This window comes from Centruroides sculpturatus, unplaced genomic scaffold, assembly GCF_000671375.1.
Source record: "Centruroides sculpturatus isolate CEXI.00-Female unplaced genomic scaffold, Cexi_2.0 scaffold151, whole genome shotgun sequence".
Classification (NCBI taxonomy): Eukaryota; Metazoa; Arthropoda; class Arachnida; order Scorpiones; family Buthidae; genus Centruroides; species Centruroides sculpturatus.
The window spans coordinates 894076-918018 of record NW_019384363.1 but is presented as its reverse complement, the minus strand read 5'-3'; the positions used below and the strand labels follow the sequence as shown (position 1 = coordinate 918018).

General features: G+C 28.3%; 1 protein-coding gene across 2 annotated transcripts in view; it reads left to right on the top strand.

The window, feature by feature from the left end:
* LOC111641694 (cyclin-L1-like) overlaps positions 1–23943 on the top strand; it is a 115716-nt gene that overhangs the window by 51051 nt on the left and 40722 nt on the right. Inside the window, exon 2 of one of the 2 annotated variants that reach the window (XM_023387909.1) lies at positions 13672–13751. The exons of the other annotated variant lie outside the window; for it this stretch is intronic. Coding sequence (XP_023243677.1) covers positions 13672–13751 — 80 coding nt within the window. The remainder of the gene's footprint in view (positions 1–13671; positions 13752–23943) is intronic. 2 annotated transcript variants of the gene reach the window in all.

Genomic DNA, 23943 nt, shown 5'->3' with positions numbered 1-23943 from the left:
AATTTCAAAAATATCTATTAGGTTTAATGTCTGAGCTATTTTGATGATTTAATTTAGTTGTGCTATTTATTATAATTTAAGTTTAAAGTTATTATTTATAATACTTTAGTATATATTATTTTTATTAAGATATTTAATTTTTAAGTTCACTGTAAAATGTAACTTGAGTTGTTTATTGGAATGATTATAACCCATATAGTTTCAAAAGTTATGACTGATTATTACGTAGTTAAAAATTATTTTATTTTGGAAATTTTGGCTAATAAGTATTTACATTAAAAATTATTTTTTATATTAAGTACTATTCACATTGATTTTCTGTTAAATAACTTCTATGAAATCAAAGTTATAATTTTTGATTAGTTATGCAAGAGGATGTTAAAGGATCATTTGCTATTTTATAGTTATATTTTTTAAAACAGCGACTTTTTATTTTAATACTGAATATTTTTTAAATTTATATGTTTTATTCAAATATAGTCATAAAATAAAGCATTGGCTGATAATATTATAAATCATAATTATTTTTTAAATGATAAAACTAGTTTTAATTATGCTTTTGATGTCGTTTAATATGGTACTTCACAATTTAAAAACATTTAAATACAAACTTGTTAAATTAATATCAAGTTATTCAAATTATTTTCATGTTTCATATAGCATATAAATTCTGCTTTTGCTTTTTTCTATTCTTTATAAATTTTGACATTGCTGTGTTCATTTTATCAAATATACTGTATCAGTACATACTGCTATACTTGAAAGGAATAAATTTTTCTTTGGGCTTTTAGGAAATATATATTTACTGGATTCTATACATACATATATATTAGTCCTGGAATCATATTATGATTCAAGAAGTAATAAAATATAGTGTTAATATTATTATACATATTTCAATTAATAGTACAGTTGTCCCTCTATAGTCCAACGTTTTTTAATCCGACATGCTCAGTAGTCCGACGCACCTCCCGTCAAGGTACCCGTCTCCCCATCCAATTCTTACTCGATGACACACATTTCGTGTGTTTTATGTGAGCAGTTCTGTTCGAACAGTTGGAGTAGAGAATATTGTAAGTTACTGCTAGCAAAACAATGCGAAATATGTAATTATTTTCGGTAATCCGGATACTTTTGGTAATCTGACACACCTTTGGTCCCATACCTGTCGGATTATCAAGGGACAACTGTATATTGTTAAATACATTAACAATATAACTATTATATTGTTAATGTATTTAATGTACTATACAGCACTTCATAGAAGACTATGTAGCTATATATATATATTATACAGTATATGCATTTTAAATAAAATTTAACATATATACAATATAGTAAAAGTCAAATTTAAAAGCCAATTCAAAATCTAAACTGTCTAACTATTTTTGAGCTAGTAATTTTATTATTTAATCAAAAATAATTTACATGTGACCATAAATAATCCTGCAATTTAGATTCATGATTGGATATAAAATACAATAGTCAATCATTGCTTTTCAGTTTTAAAAAAATAAAGGAATATGAATGTTTATTTTAATAGTGAATGAAGTGTAAGTGTCTCTTCAACTCCTTTAATTAATGAAGCTACATCAGAACATTGAGGACTGTGATATTAACTAAAAAATAAAAAATATCACTGTACCTTTGCAGAGTGATAAAGATATTAAAAAATGATATAAGGAAAAATAGTAAATAAGCCTTATCTGATCTCAATAATTTAGCAATACCATTATGACATATTGACACCACAAAATTATAAATGTATACACATAATATTCTTTCTGTGTTTAGTGATATTGATTAGGATAAGCATAATTCTCAAAGCATGTCTATCTGACCATCTCTTATTATTATTATTATTTCATTATTATTGCTAATAAATTATTTATGTTATGAATAATCGATTGTTTTGTGTAAAAATTTTACTCTTGATTTATATACAGTCAAACATTTAACAGCCACTTCTCAACAATGATTATGTTGAAACAGCAGTCATTTTTTAGGAACATTTAATTTTGATCAAAAATGTGTAAAAAATAATCTTCTAACAATAGTCCTGACCACTAAAATCCTATTTTTAATATTTCAACAGTGCCATTGTCCTCAAGTGATATGTTGAAAGTAATAATAATGCACTATACAAAATTAGTCATTATTGATAAGATGGTTAAACCAAAATCAAAATGGGATTTCAAACTAGAATGCCTGTAAGTTTGGAATCCCATTTTGATTTTGGTTTACCCTGATGCAGACCTCTAGTGAGGCCGAAAACATTTGTTCCCGAATTTAAACGTTGCTGGAGATAAAGGTACATTGAGTGTGTTCATTATCATTAACACCAGTAATCAGATTAGAAGATATTGTTGTGTGTAAAACAATAAGGAACAGTGTCTTCTGCTAGTGGTAATACCATATTTACTCGTATATATGATGATGTGTGACTTAAAGATCAAAATAAAGAAAATTAGATTTATTAATACAATTCTAATTTTATTTTGTTTAATCACAAGTAAAATGTCAAATGAATGTAAATGCACACATTGTCCCGCAACAATTACTGGCATTTTAAACTTCAAGGAAAAATCTTGTAAAATTCACAACATAATTTGTTCACATAAAGCTGGACAATTGGGAATTTTTTACCAATTCTTAATAGTGGAATTTACTCTCTGTTGATTACACTTATGAATTTCTCTAAATTCTGATTTCCAAATAATCATCTGTTTTCACGTGGGAATGGATTAAAACTTATATTGGGTTCCTGTGTGATTTTGGAATTTTAATCTGGAATTCAGTTCAAAAGCTCTTCTTTTCCTATTGCTATTCATCTTTACTCCTGACAATATACAAGAATGATTCAAACGACCCAGATAAAATACTTATGTTTTTAAATACAAGAGGGTAAGCATCTGGTAAAAAATGTGAATAATAACATGTTCACTGTTCACAAAAATTATTTACAAAAATGCAAAGAATCTTTCACTTGCATGTATAGGATGACCTAGAAATTTGAAACTTTGATAAATGAATAAAAACCTCATCTTATATGCGAGTAAATACGGTAATTAAAAATTTTCAAAACCAAAGCCTGGCTATATTTTAGGTATTTTAAAGAATTTTTTTTAATTATCATGGCCCACAGAGCCACTTTTTAAAAAGCGTATTGTAATGTAGGTTGTAGCCAGAGCCCAGACTGGCTATTTGACATGTCTTACAAATACCAGAGAAGCTGGTTAACATGATCCTGGAGTTATACAAGAATGACTAATTTTAGAAACCCATTAGAAGTGCTTTTTAAGGCTGGTATACATGGTAAGGAAATCCTTTGAGGATTAACCGTGATTTTTTTTTTCTATCTATCCATTTTTAAATAAAAATAATTCTTTATACGCTGGGAGATATTTTAATAAGTTTTGTAAATTACTATGTTCGATCCAGCCAGTTATATTTGATTTTTTTTTGTCTGTTAAGCACATCCTTTGAGGATTTCCTTACCGTGTATACCAGCCTTTATACAGTGGCGTAGCTAGAGGGGGCGACCCACACTGGGTGTCACTTGTTTAGGGGTGACACCCAACTGGGAAAAAAATAAAAACTTAAACAAACCATCACAATGCTTTCAACAATAAATCACTTAGGCTTTAATTTTACGGAATCTCTTCCAAATCTTATGGTCGCACTAAAGTTATTTCTGACAATTTGCATATCAGTTGCTTCATGTGAGAGGAGTTTCAGCAAACTAAAATTAATTAAAAATTACTTGCGGGCAACAATGGCCCAAATGAGACTTAACAATCTTGGCATATTAACAATAGAACACGAGTCAACACAAAATATAAATTTTGAAGATGTGATTTCCAAGTTTGCAGCTGTTAAAGCTAGAAAGAAGAGCTTTTAAGTGTTTGTATATAATATGTATATGAGAGGATGTTAATTCTACTCTCGTTCTTCTTTTGCCATACTCAAGTTTCACTTTCATACATCAATGTGAAAGAATGTTTAATAAAACTGTACGATTATTATTATAATATTGTAACTTGATAATTAATGACTCTTATTTGTATTAATTAAATAAAATCATATTTTAAGTTTATCGGATTTTTATTAATTTTAACAGTTTTCATTCTTGGGGTGACACCATGCTATCTGCACTGGGTGCTACCCATGCTAACTACGCCACTGTTTTTGTATACAAATTTTAAGCATAATATTAACAGAAGACAATAACAATTATTGTATTCAAATTAACCTAATTATCTAGTATTTTTTTTTATGTAATTGAAGAAGTTTTTTTTAATAGAAGACCAGCTTTTAATACAGTGCCAGGACTGAGTTTTGTTTCCAGTATGTCTCTGATCATAGCCTATAATGAAAAAGTTTTTTGATTTTCTATAATGTTAAAAGAAATAAAGTTTTTCAATTTGTAGGACTTTTGTACAATTTTCACATCATCTCCAACAATGGCCTCTTGTTTTTTTTTTCTTTCTTTCTGCCAGTGGCCAATGTTTAGAGGTTTGAATGTATTTACAATCAGATGATGTGTGATTACATTACATTAAAGTTTTTTATATTATGGATGAATATATTTATACACAAGTGAATCAAATATTGGCCATTATTTTTATTTAGTTAGAATTTTATGATAGAGCTGCTATCAGATATGTAAAGAAAAGCTTTTAAAAGAAATATTTTAAATATAATATCTAGATGATTTATAATTCAAAGAAATAATTTTCTTTGTTTGAGACATTTTGTTTGATTTGTATGTAGACTTTTTACAGTACAAATGTACAGTATTTGATTGCCTTATTATGTGTGTAACAAAAACATAGCAAAATTAATTAAAAACATTATTTTTCAATTCTGAATTAGTCATTATACAATGCATTGCTTTATTTGGGGAGTTACTTTTAAATAAATTATATCCTATAAAGGAAGGTTTAATGTACTGTACCTTGGTATATTATGGACAATAAAAACCATGCATACCTCTGAAGCATACCTCTGAAGGTTCTTTGTTTATAGGAATGTATATTTAGGTAGTGTTTTTATTCAGTTAGGTATATTTGGATATGTATCTTTCATTAAAACTATGCTATATGATGACAAATTTCATTACATATATAGTTTGATTGTCTCTTGATTTTATAATGTTTCTTTGTAGCATGACTGAACAATCAAATTTTTTGTAACTTAAATTAATTAATTAATTAAGAACTAATGTTTCTGGGTTAAACATATTCTCAACTGTTGCTTGTTATATTATGATTTACTAGGGATCTTTTTTCAATGTTCACTAGAACTTGTGTTTGGAGACTAGAGGTTTATATGGAATTTTTTAGGAAAATCAGTGAAAGAATGGATATTATACAATCTCACACAATGTTTTAGGTCATTGTGTTATTGAAATACAAATTTATCTTTAAGATACAATTTCTCTGTACTGGGATGCAATTTTCTCTTCTGAGTTGTCTGAATAAACATTGCTCCATAATCTCAAAATGAAGGTTTTTCATTCCATCCTCAGGCCATCAAACAACTTCCATACTCTGCTCTGAGTCTTGAGTCTTTTATCATCAAATGTTTTTCTAGTATTTCTTCTCATGAGCTTTTGTGTTTTGGATTGAGACACTTCAATTGGTTCATAAATAAAGAGTTTTAAATTTGCTAAAAGATAACACAAACAAATGTTAAAATAACTTTAAATAAAGTTAAATAAGATCAACTACACAAGAGTATGAAATTTGGAAATTAAACTAAAACTATTTTTTTTATTTACATATGTGGGTTTAGCAAAAATTAACTATCCAATTTTTTTATTTATTGACATTAGTGTAATACAAGTAAATGGTGTGGCACTTTCAAAATTGGAAATTCAGTTGAAAAACAACTTAATTGCCATTTTTTCAGAGTCATTTATTCAAGTATAGGGAAAAATTATAAAATTTATACCAGTGTTCCATGTCCATGAGGATAGTAGTCGTCATGATTAGTATAGTCAGACTTCAGATTGCATCTCATCATCTGACAGGTAATGCTTCCCCTAGAAATGCTTCTTGAGTTGTGGGAAAAAGTGGAAGTCTGAAGGAACTATGTCTGGACTGTAGGGAAGATGGGCCAAAACCTTTCATTTCTACTTCTAAAGCAATGCAATTATGTCTTTGGCAGTGTGAGGGCATATATTATTGTGAAGAAACTCAACACCATGAAAAAGAAGACTTGCTTTGTGTGACAAATAGTCTTTTTCAAATGAGCAAGTGTTTCCTGATAAACATTGGAATTCACTTTGGTAAGAATTTTTATGTGCAGGCATTTATAGATGTTCCAAAATACAATCACCAAAACTTTTCCAGCATGTGATAGTGGCTTGAATTTTCTATTGATGGATGCTGAAAAACAGTAATAGTTACTGTAATTTTGGGGATAACTTGTGGGTTATCTGTGATTTGAAAGTGGGTGTGAATTATGTGATGAGGTTGAGTTACATGCCAATTTTAAATTTCAATTACAACTTAAGTTAATTCACACTATATTACAACCGATCAATGGCAAGCAATTGCTCTACCAGACTGACAATTATCTATTCATACATTTGTGATAAGCGATAACAAGTGTTTAGTTCAATTCCTTACTATTTTTATAATCCTAACCTATTTCATTTAATAAATGTTTGCAATTAGGATATACATTAATCTTCAATTTAGCACAAAATATAAAATTCCAAAAATAATGAAATTTTTTATACAATATTTATTCATAATTAAAAGAATTTTAAGAAATGACTTTGATGTTGATAAAATAAACTCCAGAAAAATAAAAAATTTTATTATTATTATTATTATTACTATTACTGGAAAAAGAAAATTAGTTATAAAATAAAAATTATAAATCATAAATCATATTTATTTATCGTTACACTTAATTTACATGGTAAACATCTGCAGTTGTGATGGCCAATGAGTATAGGGATGAATTTTTCATTAGTCACTAGCATAACCAGGTCTAGTGATTTAAACTAATGAAAAGTGGGGAAAAATTTTAAAACTTGGATTCTTTTTTACTGATTTGTGTAATGAAAAAACTTTTATAGCAATTTCCTTGCTTGGTGAATTGTTTGCTTTGTATCTGCTTGGTAATTGCTGGGAAACATGATATACTGTATATTACATACATAGATAGTTCAGCAGCATTATAAATACTGAAGCATTATGCGATGCCTTTTAAGTATAGTTATAATTCTGTTACTGTAATGGACTTTTGTCATTAGTGTTAGCAAAGTATGAGACCACTTTGAAAAAGCATTTTAGTGCAATTTCCATATTTCATTTCTCCAAATCACTGAGCATAGAAAGATTTGAAACTTTTTCTGTGAACAATGAATTAATAAGTTTTATTTATCACCAAATTTAGAGGTATACTTATCAAATTTTGTAGTTAGATTTCCCTATGAATGCTGTCCTTGCACAGAGACCAGATATACACCAGTGACTTTTTAGAAGTTTCTTTTATAAGGCACTATGATCTCAAAAGGTTTATCTCTGAAAATGCTAGTAGTCACATTCCTGTTAAGGCTAATAAGGGAGAGGCCATTATGTGGTCATCATAGATTTCAGCAATATTGTGGATAAGCCTTGATATGAACATTTATTGAGCAAAGTGCATTTCTCAAACATTTTCAAGAAAATCAAAATTAAAAAATTTTGACACTTATGTGACAGTGTCAAAATTGTTGAAGACACATGGTTCAGTGGGAGCTTGCCTCACTCATATTCATGAGTTTGCTGGTTTGCATTTTGAAGAGTGAGTTTTTTAAAAATAGTTTGTTTTTAAAACTCAAATAATTGCCTCATTATTTGATTGTTTTTGTGTTATAACTTGAATTTATTTTTACTGTCTGCTTATTTAATTAGCTATGAAAAGAGAATATACTTATGATACAAACAATAAGAAATCAGAGAAATGACACTGAAAGATAATTGTTTACTGTCACACAAAACAGTTCAATGTGATATTGGGAGATAGTTCTAATAACTTTTTGAATTCATTTAATTGTTCAAAATGTCAAATTATTCTTAATATCGTTACATTTCTAAATGTAAAATATTTTAAATTTATTTTTAAACAGATTGAAAAGTTGTTCCCACCCTCATGATCATTTGCAAAACTTTAGTGTATTCATGAATTGTCTTTATAGTATTTCAGTTATGGTATGGTACCTGTAATAAATACTTTTGTTATCTCCAATTTACATTTTTTGACATAACTAAGCAAAGTTCAGTAACTACTATTCTACGAAACTGAAGTCTACATTTTAGCAATAATGCCTTTGCCAAATTGTACATTGGAAAGTTTATACCATAATTATATAAATACAGTATATTCAGCAATTACATACATCCATATAATAACAATAATAATAATCTCATGTAATAATATACAAGATGGCAATGCAGGTAGTTAGTGAGGTCTTTGAGGAAATGTAGGGAGATGTTGAGAACATAGTGTACCAGACAGCTACAGAACCCATAAATGAGAAACTGGACATGATGTTGCAGAAAATTTGCATGACACTGAAGAAGATAATGATGAACAGGAAATATTAAAGCTGCCAATGACAACTTCCAAGCATAAAAAACATACAGCATTATTGATAGCTTGTGCAAAGAGTTGCAAGAATCAGATCTTATTACTGAGTGCAATCTTGAGTTTAATTGCACTTTGGAAGCAGTCTTGCTCCTGTATGCTGAAGTCTTGAAAGGTATGAATAAAAAAAGCCTGTCATGCAACATTAATTCAGTTTATCCAAACTGTTTTAAGTCCAACACAATTATCTTAAAGTATAAGATTAATCTTTTTAATATAATTAAACATAGGAATAAAATAAACATTAGTAGTTATAATTTGCTTTTGGTATTCCTGAAATAGCAATGTGCTTTAGCTCAACTACATGGCTTGACTCACAAGAATCTAACTTGATCTTTTCAAATACCTTCCTGTTTGGTATTTGTAAGATTTCCAAGGAATCTAACCCTTGTGAGTATTGTATTAAAGAAAAAGTTTGGTGTTTTATCAAAAAATGCAGCATGGCTTTGAAATTGCATACAATTCTATCATGCATCTGTAAATTTCTTTAACTGCATCATTCTATCTCACATGAACATTTCAACTAATAAATTTAGCAAGATTATGAAATTAAGCCCAAATTTTATGTACCGAATTTAAAATATTCTAATGTAATTTTAAATAAAATGTTTCATCAGTAAGCGATTCCATCTCAAAACAAAACTATAAACAACACTTTCAAGAAATTTCTAATTAAAAAGAGACAGCAAAAATTTGCATTTAATTTATAATAAAAATATTATTAAGAAATTGGAAATTTTGTAGTTTTCCATAGCAGCAGCATAATTTAAAAGGGCTTTTGTATGATGATAAAATGTGTTGAATATAAAGAGAATCTTGATATTTTGAGAAACTACGGTTATTCTAAAGTCTGAATTTGACTAATATTTTTCACAAATAGTTGGTCAGATTGCTAAAGAATTTTCCTGGCAATGTCTAAGAATAATACGAAAATTGCATATTGTGTGATCAAAACATCTATTTCTTTTGTTTATATAAAATTTATATAAAGCGATAGAAATAGATTAAATAAATTAACAAAATAAAATGGTTGAATAATTACTCTTATCTCAAACAATTGCACTTAAAAATTAAATGTTTAACTGGAGTTGGAGCTAGAGCCAGAAAATTCACGTGAAATGGAACTGAGCTGAGCTGAATTTTTTGATGGTAAGATCAAGTTCTGTGCTTCAAAGCCCTGGTTAAGAATGCATTATGTCTGCCCAGTTAACCTTTGTCTAGAGGTTTTGCTAAAAACTTGACTGCTTGAATTATGACTAGACAAATTAATGGACACGAACTGGCCTTTAGGATTGAAAGAAGATGCAGTTAATAGAAAATTCCAGGTGATGTGTAACATAAAATGTATAAGACAAATGTTGCAAACTTTTTTAGAGAAAATGTAGATTAGATTGCCCATGGTGTTGTGATATTTTGAAGTATACAAAAGAAGCTAAAATTGTTGGTTTTGTGTAAAAAATTCTCATTATTCTTTTATGGATATGTGAATTTTGAATGGCTATTTTCCATCAACTCAGATTTTCTAACAGAAAATGTGAGGAAAGAGTTATTAGTGGCAAATGTATTGGTATATGAGATAGTATATTGATTTCCCCATAAGATCTTTACACAAAACAATAAGGAAACATAAGTATGATATTGATATCAACAAACTCAAGACTGTCCTATCCATGTATGTCACAAAGCCAGGGATCATAGCTAACCTAGAGGAGACCAAAATGGAGAGAGAGAATTTTGAGATGGACCAAATCAGAACTTTAGAAAAACTAAAGATTTTTAAGACTTCTATGAAAGGAAAATGCATTCATTTTAAAGACTGCCAAACTATATCATTTGCATGGAGAGCTGCCTTTAATAGGCCATAGAGAAGACACAATTAAGACTTGGTTACATTATTCTCTCTCACGTTATTAATATTTAAAAATATTTCTCCAAAAGGCATTATACAATATTCTTCATAGTTTAAACATTAAATTTATATTTTAGAACACCAATGCATTCTATAAACCAAACATTAATTTGTAAAACACAGTGTGTAAAATCTAAATCAAACCTATCAAGAAGACTGAAAACATTTGTTTTTTAATTAACCATTGCTAGTATTTATTATGTATGGTTTTTTTATTTTGATTGTATTACCTGTTCCAGTTTATATAACTTTTCAAGACATCATTTAAGGCTTTGTTTTTGTCAATCAAAGAAATATAAAAAATGAAAAAAAAAATTGGATTGAAGTAATGGGATGTGGCATCATAACATGAGTGATCTGCCATAAGGGATGCCTCCCAGGAGGATTTTTTATGGGAAAGTAGTCTGTATTTAGATGTTAGACACATGAAGAAAACCTAGAAAACTCTAATACCCATTGGTATGTGGTGCAAACCTGTGATCAACTACCAGCACTCAGTGATTTTATCCGCTTAACCACTGGTGAAACAAAAACAAAAAAAAAGAGGAGGAAAAGAGAAGATGGTCAGATAAATGACGTTTCTCTGAACTGTTAAAAATAATAATACATTTTTATTATTGTAAATGTTTTGAATTTTGGTTGTTGAGAAGCTGTAGTCAAATACCATCATCATGCAATTGCAAATTCTATGTCTATAATTGAAACAAATTATTGCACTTTCTTTCTTAACTCCTGAAGTTCATAGGAAATGAATCTAGTAAGCACATTAAAGATGCCAAATTTTGCTTAGTGGCTGAATTTTGAAGCAAAATTGAAACTGCATACTTACAGTATTCATACCAAATTTGGTTGAGATTTGCCCAATAGTTTTTTCTACAGAGCACTCTGAACACCTACTCATGAATTATCATTATCCTATGAATTAAGTAAAACATTTCATAAAATATGGATATATATTATATTGATACTTAGTAATGTTCTTATTTTTGGCTTTGAGTAGAAACAATATATTTAATTAATAGGAAAATGAACAAAACACTAAAGTGATCATTAGAATATCTTCAGTTTATTTGTATCATATGGATATGTTATCATAATTATTGCAAATTTTTTTTGTTATTTATTATCTCTCAAAATATTTTGAAACTCCTTGAAAGATGTATATATTCTATAAAGTTTGGGTAAGTGGATAATAATAAAAGTTCACTTAAGCCAATATTACAGAAGTGGTTAAGTGAGCATTTTGTATCATCTGATTATAGGTTCTGGTGTGTGCCCAGGTACCATTTTATATAAAGTATGGGTATTAATAATCAAAGATTGTCTACTGCAAAAACATATTAAGCAGGAGATTTTATTATTATATTTTGAATTGGTTCTGTCTATATTATTTCTGTGGAAATTAGTTGAATAATTGACATAATTAAATTTTTTGGCATTTGTAACAGAAATTGTCTTACCAACTCTTGATTATTTACACACACACACACACACACACACACACACACACACCATATTTTTGTAGATTGTCCAGCATGCCACATATAACTGGGGGAGACCAACATGCTGGAAACTCCAGAGTTACTGACATGCTTCTTAAACTGCAACTAAAAAATAAAATTAATCAGATCTAACAAAACTGAAGAAAACAGCCTTTTCAGTGCAATAAAATAATAACATTGTAATTTGAGTGACTTAAAATTAGGAAGTGTATTTTTGTTTACAAGACAATAAAACAATTAGCGACTTATTGACAAAAATACTAGTGGTAGCTAGTCAGTGTTGGCTGCACTGACAATCTCCCTGACCTTAAAAAACAAACATCTTCCTCTAAAATTTCACATAAAGCAGATGTTAATCTGTATAAGTTTAGATAATTTACAGTGAGTTTCTGAAATTTGATATGTTTGTTTTTGTGTTTTTGGATCATTAAAGTAAACATAAGATAAGCACTTTCAGCATTTCTCAAGTATTTTACATCATTAGAAAGAAGGCAAAATACAGAAATTAAACATAATCATAGTTTTGATTTAATGCTGACAGCATCACAGTTTTAGATAAAAACTTGTTCATTTTTATATGATATAGCTTGTTTGTTTTTTCATGCATCCTCTAGAGAGGGATGAATAACTTCATTTAAACCAGCATGAATGTGTTTATGGAAATATTTGATTGTGGTTGCCCCTGGATAGACTGACATGCTGGACAATCTGCAAAAATATGGTATACATAAATAATCAAGAGTTGAGTGTTTCTGTTACAACAAAAGTTGAAAAAAAAATTATATATGTAATAATTATTTTCTGTACAAAATACAAGTATTAAATCAAAATGGAAACTTACCACTCAAATATCATTAAAAAAATTGCAAATTTGAATTTTTTTTATACTACTAAAGCTTTAATTTCCCTTCTTCAGTATCAGTCAGTTGTATTGTGGAACAGATTACAATCATTTTAGTTGTTATATTATTAACTATCTTACTAATTTCTCTACACTCTGTACTTTTGATGTCATAAAAACATTCTTCAACATTTGTCATGAATAATAGGGATTTAAAAAGAAAATTAATTGAAAAGCTTAAAACAATTTAAACAAAAATTTAATAATTAATTTTGTAAAGAAATATACATATAATCATGTCATTAACTCATTTTTTAAAAATTTATTTCGCTGAAATACTAGTGACTTTTGGGACATTCTACATTTAACTGATAGTGTAATAATTAAATATCTTTCAATCATTTCTCTTAATGACAACATGGCTTATTTACTTTGAATTTTTTTAGATTCAAGTTCACTTTCATGAAATTTTAGTTACATGATGTTGATGGCTAATATTTGTACTTACCAATTATATAAAGATTTCATCAATTTTCTCTGAATTTTTGGAAATAAAAATTATTAAGTATAAGTTTAAAATATTTAAATGTGCTAACAGAATAAATATTTACATTTAATACTTGTTAAAAAATATTAAAATATGCAATACAGATTAAGATTTACTCAATTTTGCTTATTAAACTGATACATGACTAACAGAATATTAATAATAATATAATGTAAAGGTGAAAACAATTTAAAGTATGTATAAAAATAATTTTAAACTATTCCAGAATTTTTCTTCAGATATTCAGGATATGAATATGCTGACAAAATGAATATAATGAACAGTTTGCAAAATTTGCAAGAAATAGTAAGTAGTAAAGGTAAAATCCATTAATTATTTCTTCAAAATGAAAATAATTTGAGTATTAAAATATAGTTAATGAAAAATTTGTTCTTATTTTGTAATATATATCATATTAAATGACATTAAAGTTATAATTGCAATTCACCTTGTCATTTAAAAACAACTAGTATCTGGGATTTAAATATTTAATTAAATTACAAAAATTATTCAAGAATCACCAGGTTGTAATTAAATTGGTTAATGAAAAATTTTAGATAGTAAGTGGAATTTTTCTCCTTTTGACTAAAGAATGAAGAAATACTCTAAGTCAAAAAGAAATAAATAGTTTTAAATGAATTTCATTATCTGCTGCAATTGTATGAGAATCCCAATTTGGTTTTTTGATACAAATAATTATGTTTTTTACATTTAAAATATTTTAATAAACAATGCTATTTGTATCAAATAGCCTAATCTTTATGAAAGTCTGTTCTGTCTTTCCACACACGATCGTATTTGGTAAATAGTCTCTTAATATCAGGAGCCATAATCATTTTTGTTGTTTATTTTTTTCATATATTTATAATTTTTTTTAACTATGGCAACTGTATTATTATTATGTTAGCAAATCTTTCTCTCAACTTTTCTAAATTTCTTGATGCATTGAATTATACAAGTGAAAATGTAGAGAATTGCAATGTAGAATAATTCTATAATTTGCTCTCATTCTTATCATTTCTAGATTGATTATGTTTTGATAATGACAAATGATTTTTTGTTTCAGTTAAATCATAATACAGTAACAATAATAACAAGTAAAATAGCAAAATCATATTTGGGACAAGACTATGTTTCAGAGACACACTACTAAGCGATGCATTTTCGATGAAATTGACCTATCCAGTTTCGAAATTTCTCTCCGTTGCATGTTGGCCCAGGCTGAATTTTTGTTGATGTGGAACAAAAATTTCCCATTTTTGAAAAAATAATCGTGGCTATCGTATCGTCCAAAATTATTATTTTATTTTGCACAAACAATATACAATTTAACTCGATTATAATGTCATCAGATGTAACGACAACCCTAATATAACATCAAATTTTAATCAGTTCCACAATTTTACTATACTAGATAATGTTTAAAAACCTACTTGTAGTGACATAAAACCCTGTATTAATGTCATATTTAAAGCACACTCAAATTTACAAAAAATTAGATTACAAATTTTATTTAATTAACAAAGAAAATACTAATACTACATGTTCAGTCCTAGAGTCAGTCTACTTCCTAGAATAACTGTGGGTGGTACTCTCACCACTTGACTTGACTTTGGTTTGCCTGTTTGTAGAGAGAGTTGCCATTTTGTATTTTATTTTGACTCAGTTCTCGGGCCCCTGAGTACCTATGAGTCTGGCTTTTTTTATGCGTGCATGATTTGGGCACCAAATACTCTATGCCATATATCAAGTCCTGACAAGTACTCCATACCTCTAAGCTGGTAACACAGCAGGCAGTACAATTTTATAAACAAGACATAGTCTTGTCAATAAATGTGTCTAATGTAGGAATTTTTTAAACATAGTTGTCTGCACTAGCATACCATTAAGATAAAGTAATTACTTTATCTTGTTGGTATGCTAGTGCAATAAGTACTTGCACCAATATCAATTGAGTATTGTATTTATTATTATTATTATTGTAATTATGCAAAGAGGGGAGTCTATTTATGGACACTGTTAATGACAGAAATTTCCTTTGGGGGAAAATGTTTTGAATGACTTAAAATTTCTGTGGCAGTTTTGTTTGTGAGGTTTGTAAGTTTGGCATGTGAAGTGTGTTTTTTCATTATATTAGCTTGTTTTATTATGATAGTCTTTAAGTGAATATTATAACATATTGGAATATTTTATCAGTTTTTCACTGTTTAAATTATTCTGCTATCAAGAAAATCACCCTTAATTTTGCAGCATTTGTTTTCTGTGAACAAGTATATGGATTGAAAGTACAGCTATCCCTTATATAACTATTAGGTTTGAAAAAGTGCTGTTATGTGAATTAGTGCTATATGAAGCAAAGGACAAGCTAGTAGAAAACATAGGATTAGGTTTCATATGTTAACAAAAGTGTACCATTTTTTTTTTATAACTAAGAAAAATATATATGTTTTAAAACAATCAATAATTAACTAACAATCACACTCAAAGTATTGCACATTAATAATAATTTTTTCTTCACTGCTAAATATCATTAAATGAGGGCATTTTCTTTTTGGCAAAATAATGTTATCTTCTAAGTTTTCCTGTTGATCAGAAGTATCAGCAACAACATAATTTTTTTCTACTTTTTCATAAACTCTGATATTTTCATTTGCTTGCATTTGCCTAAGACATATTCAGAAATTTTATTATATGGAGTCATTTGTTTCTAAAGTACTCTCTTAAATTTTATGCTTCTTTCAGTGGAAAGATCTGTATTTAGGAAATAGAGTTCCAATTGTTCAGCCAAGTTAATCCTTTCCTGTATGCTTTTTTAGGGTAAGATTTTGATCTTCAGGATTTTTGTGTGTTATCATCCTCTGAATTAATTTGGTTGATCTTAGATATAATTTTCACCAATGTCATCATCTTCCAACATTTCTTCAATATCTTCAAAATTATTGTCTAAACCTTTCCCTCCTAGAGACTTAGGAAGTTCTAGTATTGCTTTGATCTTGTTTTCTGCTGTATTGAATGCATTGATGCTTTGAACTTATTCTGGCTGTAGATTTTTCCAACATGCATTTATGTTGATGGTTTTATTTCTTTGATAGTCAAAAATATAAGTTTAATACAGTCCAAAATTGTGAACAGTGATAGATTCATTGTCTATTCATATATTTCATTTACAACCCATTGCAAAAATGCTTGATGTAATGAGTTTTAATTGTGGCTATGATTCCCTGATCTACTAACTGAAATAAAGTTGTATTTGGTGGTAAGAATATTATTTTGATATTTGAATAATTTTAATTTTTTGAGTAGTATTGTGCATTATCCAATAATAGAATTTTGAAATCTAAATTTTTTTGCTTTAAGTATCAATAGTTTATACAAAATAGTTTAGAAACCATTTCCTAAATAAATCAGCAGTTATCCCAAGCTTTCTTATTTGTGGTCCACTAACACTCAGATTTTTCATTACTTGAGGATTGGAGGATTTATACAAGAAACATTCAAAAAGTGAGTTACACTTGAACAATGTAGGTCAAGAACACTTTATTGAGAACATCACTACCATACAATATGACACACATATATACCATAATATTTCACTATATAATCACCCAGTCGCTGTAAACATTTGTCAGATTGTTGCACTAATCATTCAATGCCCTGATGATAGAAAGTCACTAATTGGTCATGGAGCTAGCAAAGAACAACTGTCTGAATCTAGTCATTGTTGGCAAATCAGCATACACCCACATGTTGTTTCAGCTTTCCAAACACATGAAAATCACAAGGTGCCAGATCAGGACTGTAAACTGAATGCTGCCAGACCTCCCATCTAAAACTGCAAAGCATTGTCTGTATTGTGCATGCATTGTGAGGTATTGTATTATTGTACAAGAGGACAATGCCTTTGCTTAACTTTTCCCACCTCTTGTTTTTTGCAGCTTTGCACAAAGCCCTCAGTGCTTTACAGTATGACTCAGCATTATTGGTTGTGTCCTTCTGCATAAACTCTGTGTACACAACTCCTTTGCAATTGAAGAAGACAGAGTTATAACCTTATTTGCTGATGGTATACAGGATTTTACATAATTCATAAGTTAATACATTATATTTTAACAAATAATTCACGATTTTAGTCTTGTTAAATTTAGTTAACAATCTATTATTCTTAAATCTTTGATTAATTTACAATATATAATATTTATATTGAACCTGAACTGTTTGCAATGTTAATACATTTAAGTAAATTATTATTCTTTTTTAAGAAGTTGTTCATTAGTCACTCTTCTAAAAAAGTTGTTTATAACTATACATTTGAAATTTCATTAATTTATTTAGTTTTACTCGATAATCTTGCGTTTGATGTAATTGTGATATTTCAATAATTCTATAAGATTTATGAATTTCAGAGAATTTTTCAGTCCTTTAGAAAGTGAATTAAGGAAAATGCTTCAGTTACATTAGTAACACTGTTCTGTTGAGAAATTGATATATACATTATTTTCAAACAATGAAAATTTGTTTAATCTTAGTTGTATCAATAATCCTTTTATATTTATTCCTATATTTGTTATCATTATATAGTTAGAATAGATACAGATTCTGCAGGAATAGTTAGAATAACCAAATACCAAGTGTGATAAACTGATTGAGCTAGAGATTTTTGTTCATTAATTATTGATCGGAAAAATGCTGATTCCATCAATAAAGTAAATCCATATTTCCAATCATCTGAATTATCAAACAATATGTTTGAGATGCCAAAGGATTTTAAAATATTGTTAAATTTTAGTTGCCAGAGATATCATTTTTCATTTTTTCACTCTGTTTTAACATGATCTAATATAAATATTTTATATTTTCATCATTGTTATGTTTCAATCTGCAATTTTTGATATTTTCATAAACTTGTTTAACACATTAATAGCCATCTAAATACACTTCAGATTTGTTATGTTTATCTTTGATCATACACTGGCATTTACATTCTGAAAAATGAATTTTTAGCTTCAGATAAATCAACATGATTTTACGAGATTAAATAGTATATTTTTATAAACAGGTTGCTTTGCATTAAGGAAAATATTTGGATTTTTTGTTTTAACATCCATCATATAATGGTTATTGTAATAAAAAAATTGAAATTGGGTGTAGTTGCTGTAGAAATGAACATTCTACCAATGTTTCAAGTTATCACTTTTAGTATAGTAATTGTGTCCATTTAATCATCTGTTTTTTTATTTTTTCTTGAAATTGCAATTTTTTTTGTTTCTACATTCATGGAATAGAGGTAATTTCAATCAGGAAAAATTTCATTTACTTGTGTATTTTGATGATTGAATTTCATTTTGAGGTAGGATAACTGTGCTTATGAAAATTACATTTACATTAACTGCTTTCTTATTAGTTGAATTTTTATTGTTTTCCTAGCATCCAATAACATTTTATGGTTAAATTAATGTACTGTGATTTGAACTCTCCCTCTGAAATCCATATTCACAACCAAAGAACAATAGTTAGTTAGAAGTTAACAAATAAGCATTCATGTACTAAAAGTTAATTGCATGGTAATCAGTTAACTTCTAATTCTAACTCCTGTTCATTGGTTATGAATGCAGCTGTAAAAGCTTTTATGTAATTTTTCACATCTTTTTCCTAGTGTTTGTGCTTTTGTTGGTTTTCTCCTAAAGCTGAATTTTAGTTGGTAGCTGGTCAACTAATTTTATTTTGAGGCAAATGTATTTTTTTAAAACTTTTTTTGATATGTGGACACCAAGAAGACCTTTTATTGAAGTGCATTGTGGGTTTGGACAGGCACACAATGGGGCAACCGGATATATCCAGGACAGACACCTTTCAAAAAATTCCTGGGATTTTTTCAACACATCCTGATTTCTTTCCAGGTTCTCCAGAACAGTAGGATGACACTAACTGCTTGTGCTTGTCAAGTCAAATTAATTTGAGGATTCAAGCCCAGCGTCTGAAAATTCTTTACGTATTTTGTGCATACAGTATGCTATTTAGTAATTCTTATGTTTTGAATACCTAGTTTTGCTGATAAAATAGATATAAAGTCTGTTACATGAATGTTTATTCAACAAAAAGTAATCATTAACCTTCCTCTTGAATGGTAGAATGGTTTCTGAAAAGTTTTCATTGCATTTCTCAAGCCATTTCCAAATGCATATCAAATAAACAACAAATATAAACAAACATTTTGTTCATATAATTGATTTGTTTAAAAATTCCAAAATTCAAATTGTTAGGTTTATTCAGTTAAAAAATCTTGGAACAGTTTTCCAAAAATCAATAGTTTGTTCTATTCTCTAGCAATTACTTCTTGAAAATAATAAAATTTTAGTAGTGTACAAGAATTTAATATTTTATAGGAAGTTTTATAATTTATAGTCCATTTTGAAAAGTTGTTCATATTAGTTAGATAATCAGCTAATCTACAGCATCTGTAAGTTTGATGCATTGAGCACATTAACAGTATGTAAGGTAGATTGATGTAGATGTTATTATTTGTAAATTAGTATGCTACATTTCCATAGCAGTAGAATGTAGAGCTATATCAAATGAATAGGAACTTTGAAGTCATATAAATTTATAAATAACTTTAAAGAAATTTAACTATACTTTAAATGTGTGAGTTGAATATATCACTTTTGGCAAGTTTCTCTTTTCGCCTCAAGATAAGAGAAGGAGAAGATAATGCACAATCTGCAATATCTGCTTTCTTAAAATGATTGTACATTGTATTAATCATAAATGTCTCAAAAACTGAGCTGTGTAAGACTGTATGTTTATTTAATTTTAATACAATATTGAATATACAGTAGAACCTCGATTATCCGGACCTCTATTATCCGGATTTTCGATTATCCGGATTGTTCAAAATAAACAAAAATTTTACGAATTTGCTGATTTGCACTTTGCGAATTATGGTACTGTTTATGTACGTGATGGAATGCATAACTTTTTTTGTTTCAACAACGTCTCACCCAGCACAGTGGTCGTAAACTCTTAAATATATTTTACGTAGTAATAAAAATATAACTTGACATACGTATTTATAAATAATTTATATTCAAATTACATCATTTCTATGACCAAGGGCGGCGTAAGGCATGGACGACGTGGGCCACCGCCTATGCCTCGCGGTCCGAAGGGCCTCGCGCCTCGAAGGTTTATGCATTACTTAAAAGCCGCGAACGCGACGAAAAAATTTTACTCGTCATAAAACGATAAATAGTTTGTCAAATTTTTATTCATAAAAATGCAGTTTCAACTGCTTTTTATTTTATAAAATCCGTCTTCTTGCGCCACCAGAGGGCCTTTTAAACAATAGGTAGTCTGTTAGCGTTGGTCAGTAGTAGTCCAAATTCAATACGAACGTTTGTTTCTTGAAAATTTGATCACGATTTAAATACAGTATTTACTTTTAATATTACCGATATGTCATCGAAAAGAAAACGTGTTGTATTATCATTAAAAGACAAATTAAAGTATTTGTTTCGATTATCCGGATTTTTCCTTATCCGGACTACCTTCATTCCCAATTAGTCTGGATAATCGGGGTTCTACTGTATTCATATTTTAAAAGTTTTACATAAATGCAACAATAACTGATCACTTTACTTGGCATTTGTATTTTTATATATGGCTCTCAAAATTCGGTTGTACCCAATTTTGAGATCTTTATATAGTAAAATCACAACACAACACAATGAGGTTTATATATGGCATTATGAGCAATGCACTATTGCAGTTTATAGGAATCTATTCTTCACATTACATGTAAAATTCATAAAACATTTAATCAAATTAAGGAAAATTGCAAAAACATAATTTTTATTGATTAAAATACATCAAATTAAACTTATAAAGTATAAATAGTAATTGAGAATATACATAAATGTACACTCAAAATAAAACTTTTAAATTCAGGCAGGACATTTAACTTTCAAACATGATAAGGAAGGAGCAACTGTCCTTTTCTGCTTAAGTGCAGTGGAGCAGTCTGTAAAGATAAACCTACCTATTGGGGACTAGGATTTTAAGACCATTATGCAGTATTTTTAACTTGAGATCTCTGGAGGAATATTGTTTATAGATCTGCCCTTAGCAAAAGGCAGATCTATAAACAATAAGGATTTTGGAAATATCTCTTATGCTTAGAGATCTTATGAAGTTCCTTGTCCTGGGAGATTCCACACAGTTTTCCTCTTGTAATTGTTTTATTTTATTATGTTTTAATTTTATTTAATTCTAATTTTTCTACTGTTGGTTTATTTTGATTTATAACAATTTATTTTGTTGTAGTTTTGTTATGGATGAATTTTAAAACAGCTTAGTTTTATATGAATATTTTGATAGTTTTAAATGCAACCAATCACAACATTTTATACTTTAAATGTATTTAATTTAAATTTTAAACTTAAATTCTGTTTTTATTCCTTCCATTTAAAACTTTGGTGTTTTTCTGTATAACCTGAAGAAGGCCAATAAATATGACTGATAACATTAACATTGAATAGTTAAATGACTAAAGACTTATTTTGAGTATATTAGTAAATAAATGTTTTGTATATCATAATTTCAACATACACAAAAAGTGTTTTCCTTAGAAAATAATAAAGATCATCTTTTAAAAACTTTCTGAAAGTAATAATTGAAATATTAATTACTAGCAGATGAGCCCGGCATTGCTCGGCAAAAAGTAATGATAATGAAGATTAAGAATATTAGATTATAGCCAATCTTACCCATTTTCACCGGGTGCAAGAATTAGATTCACCCTCTTTCGAGACTAATTAGAGAAATTTTAGATGGGTCTAAAAATATGTTTGATTTCTCACAAAAATGCAAAAACCACATGTAAAATAGTACATTAGAAGCCAAGTTTTTCACTTTAACCCTCTTCCTCTACTCACGGGGATTTTTAAAAATCTTTTCTTAGCATATATTCTCATGATGTACCCTAACTGTGTACCAAATTTCAACTTTCAACTCCTAACCATTTGGACTCTACACTTATTAACCTATCTCAATTATATTATAAGATTAGAGAAATGTGATTTTATTTAGGATACATGAAACTAGAACTGTTAATCCAAAATGCTCATATTTTCATATCAAATGTAATAAGTTGTTGTAGCAGGTGATAGTATACAAAAATATTTAAATAAAAGTGGATTAAAGTTATGTTATATACACACACAGAATCAAAAGTCTCTTGCACTTTTTCTTTCTAAAGGCACTAAAGATATATTAATTTTATGTAGTTACATAGGTTAAGTGCATGCATGGAGAATCAATGGAACAGTTTTTGTTTACTTTGAAAATTGTTTTCAGGGTCACTTATGTGATAACTTTTTAACAAGCAGAGGTAATGTAAAAGTTTCAATAACAAAATTAGAGCATCATTTAATTAAATCTAAAACTATTTTTTAGATTCTTAATTAGCATTGTATAAGGTGATGTTGATAGTATTTATCCTTTTAAATAAACATGAAATTCAGGAGGAATAAAAGTGATCTTGAAAGTGGTTTTCAAGGTAAACAAGTTTTCATTTGATTAATTGATTGTTTATAGTTTTTCACATATTATTTTAATCGTAGTCTATTGTGATTTATAATCTATTAATATTAATTTCATCTGCAAGTTAAATCAGTATAAGCCCAAGCATACTAATAAGATTAGTGAACACTTTGAATTTTAATAAGATTCCTTCAACATAACATAATTTTTAAGGTAAAAATGTTTAATATAAAATATGGTTGAGTTAAAAAATTTTTGATAATATGGAAATTAAAATTCACCAAGACTAAAAGTCACAAATTTACTATAAAAATAAAAAGGCTATTTGAATCAATGCATGAAGAGCTAGTGTTGTTCTTTAAGCTGGTAAGTTGTAACATTTATAGAAGCTCCAAAGAGTTGATATGCTGGTGTGAGGGGGGGTATGCTGATGCTGCAAATTTTACAGCAGTTGGAATTTTAGTGAATATCTTCTCCTTTTTGTTGGCAGGTGGTAAAAAATGAAAGATAAATGTGAAATTTTTAAGAAGAGCTTATTGAAAATTCTAAAAAATATTTAATATTTCCACGACACACATGAGGTACAGTAGAGCCTCGATTATCCGATCCCCTATCAACCAACCCCTCGGTTAACCGACCGTCCTAGTCGGCAAATTTCAAATGTCCGCTATTGATGTGGCGCTACAATATTTGCCTATGTCTTGGCTACTTTAATATTATTTTTATGTGTTTTAGCTGGCAACACTGGATCGACCATGAAAGGGAGCCAGTATTTAAACGAGGCTTAATTTTCTAATTTTTAACGATACAATAGCGACGATTATTATTTTAAAAAATTTTTGTTAGGCTTAACATCGATGAAAATTCAACGCAAAATAGGTTAATAGCGATATACTAATATACTAATTACATGGGATATAATAATATACTACACTAATAATGGATTTTTTCATACTTTTCG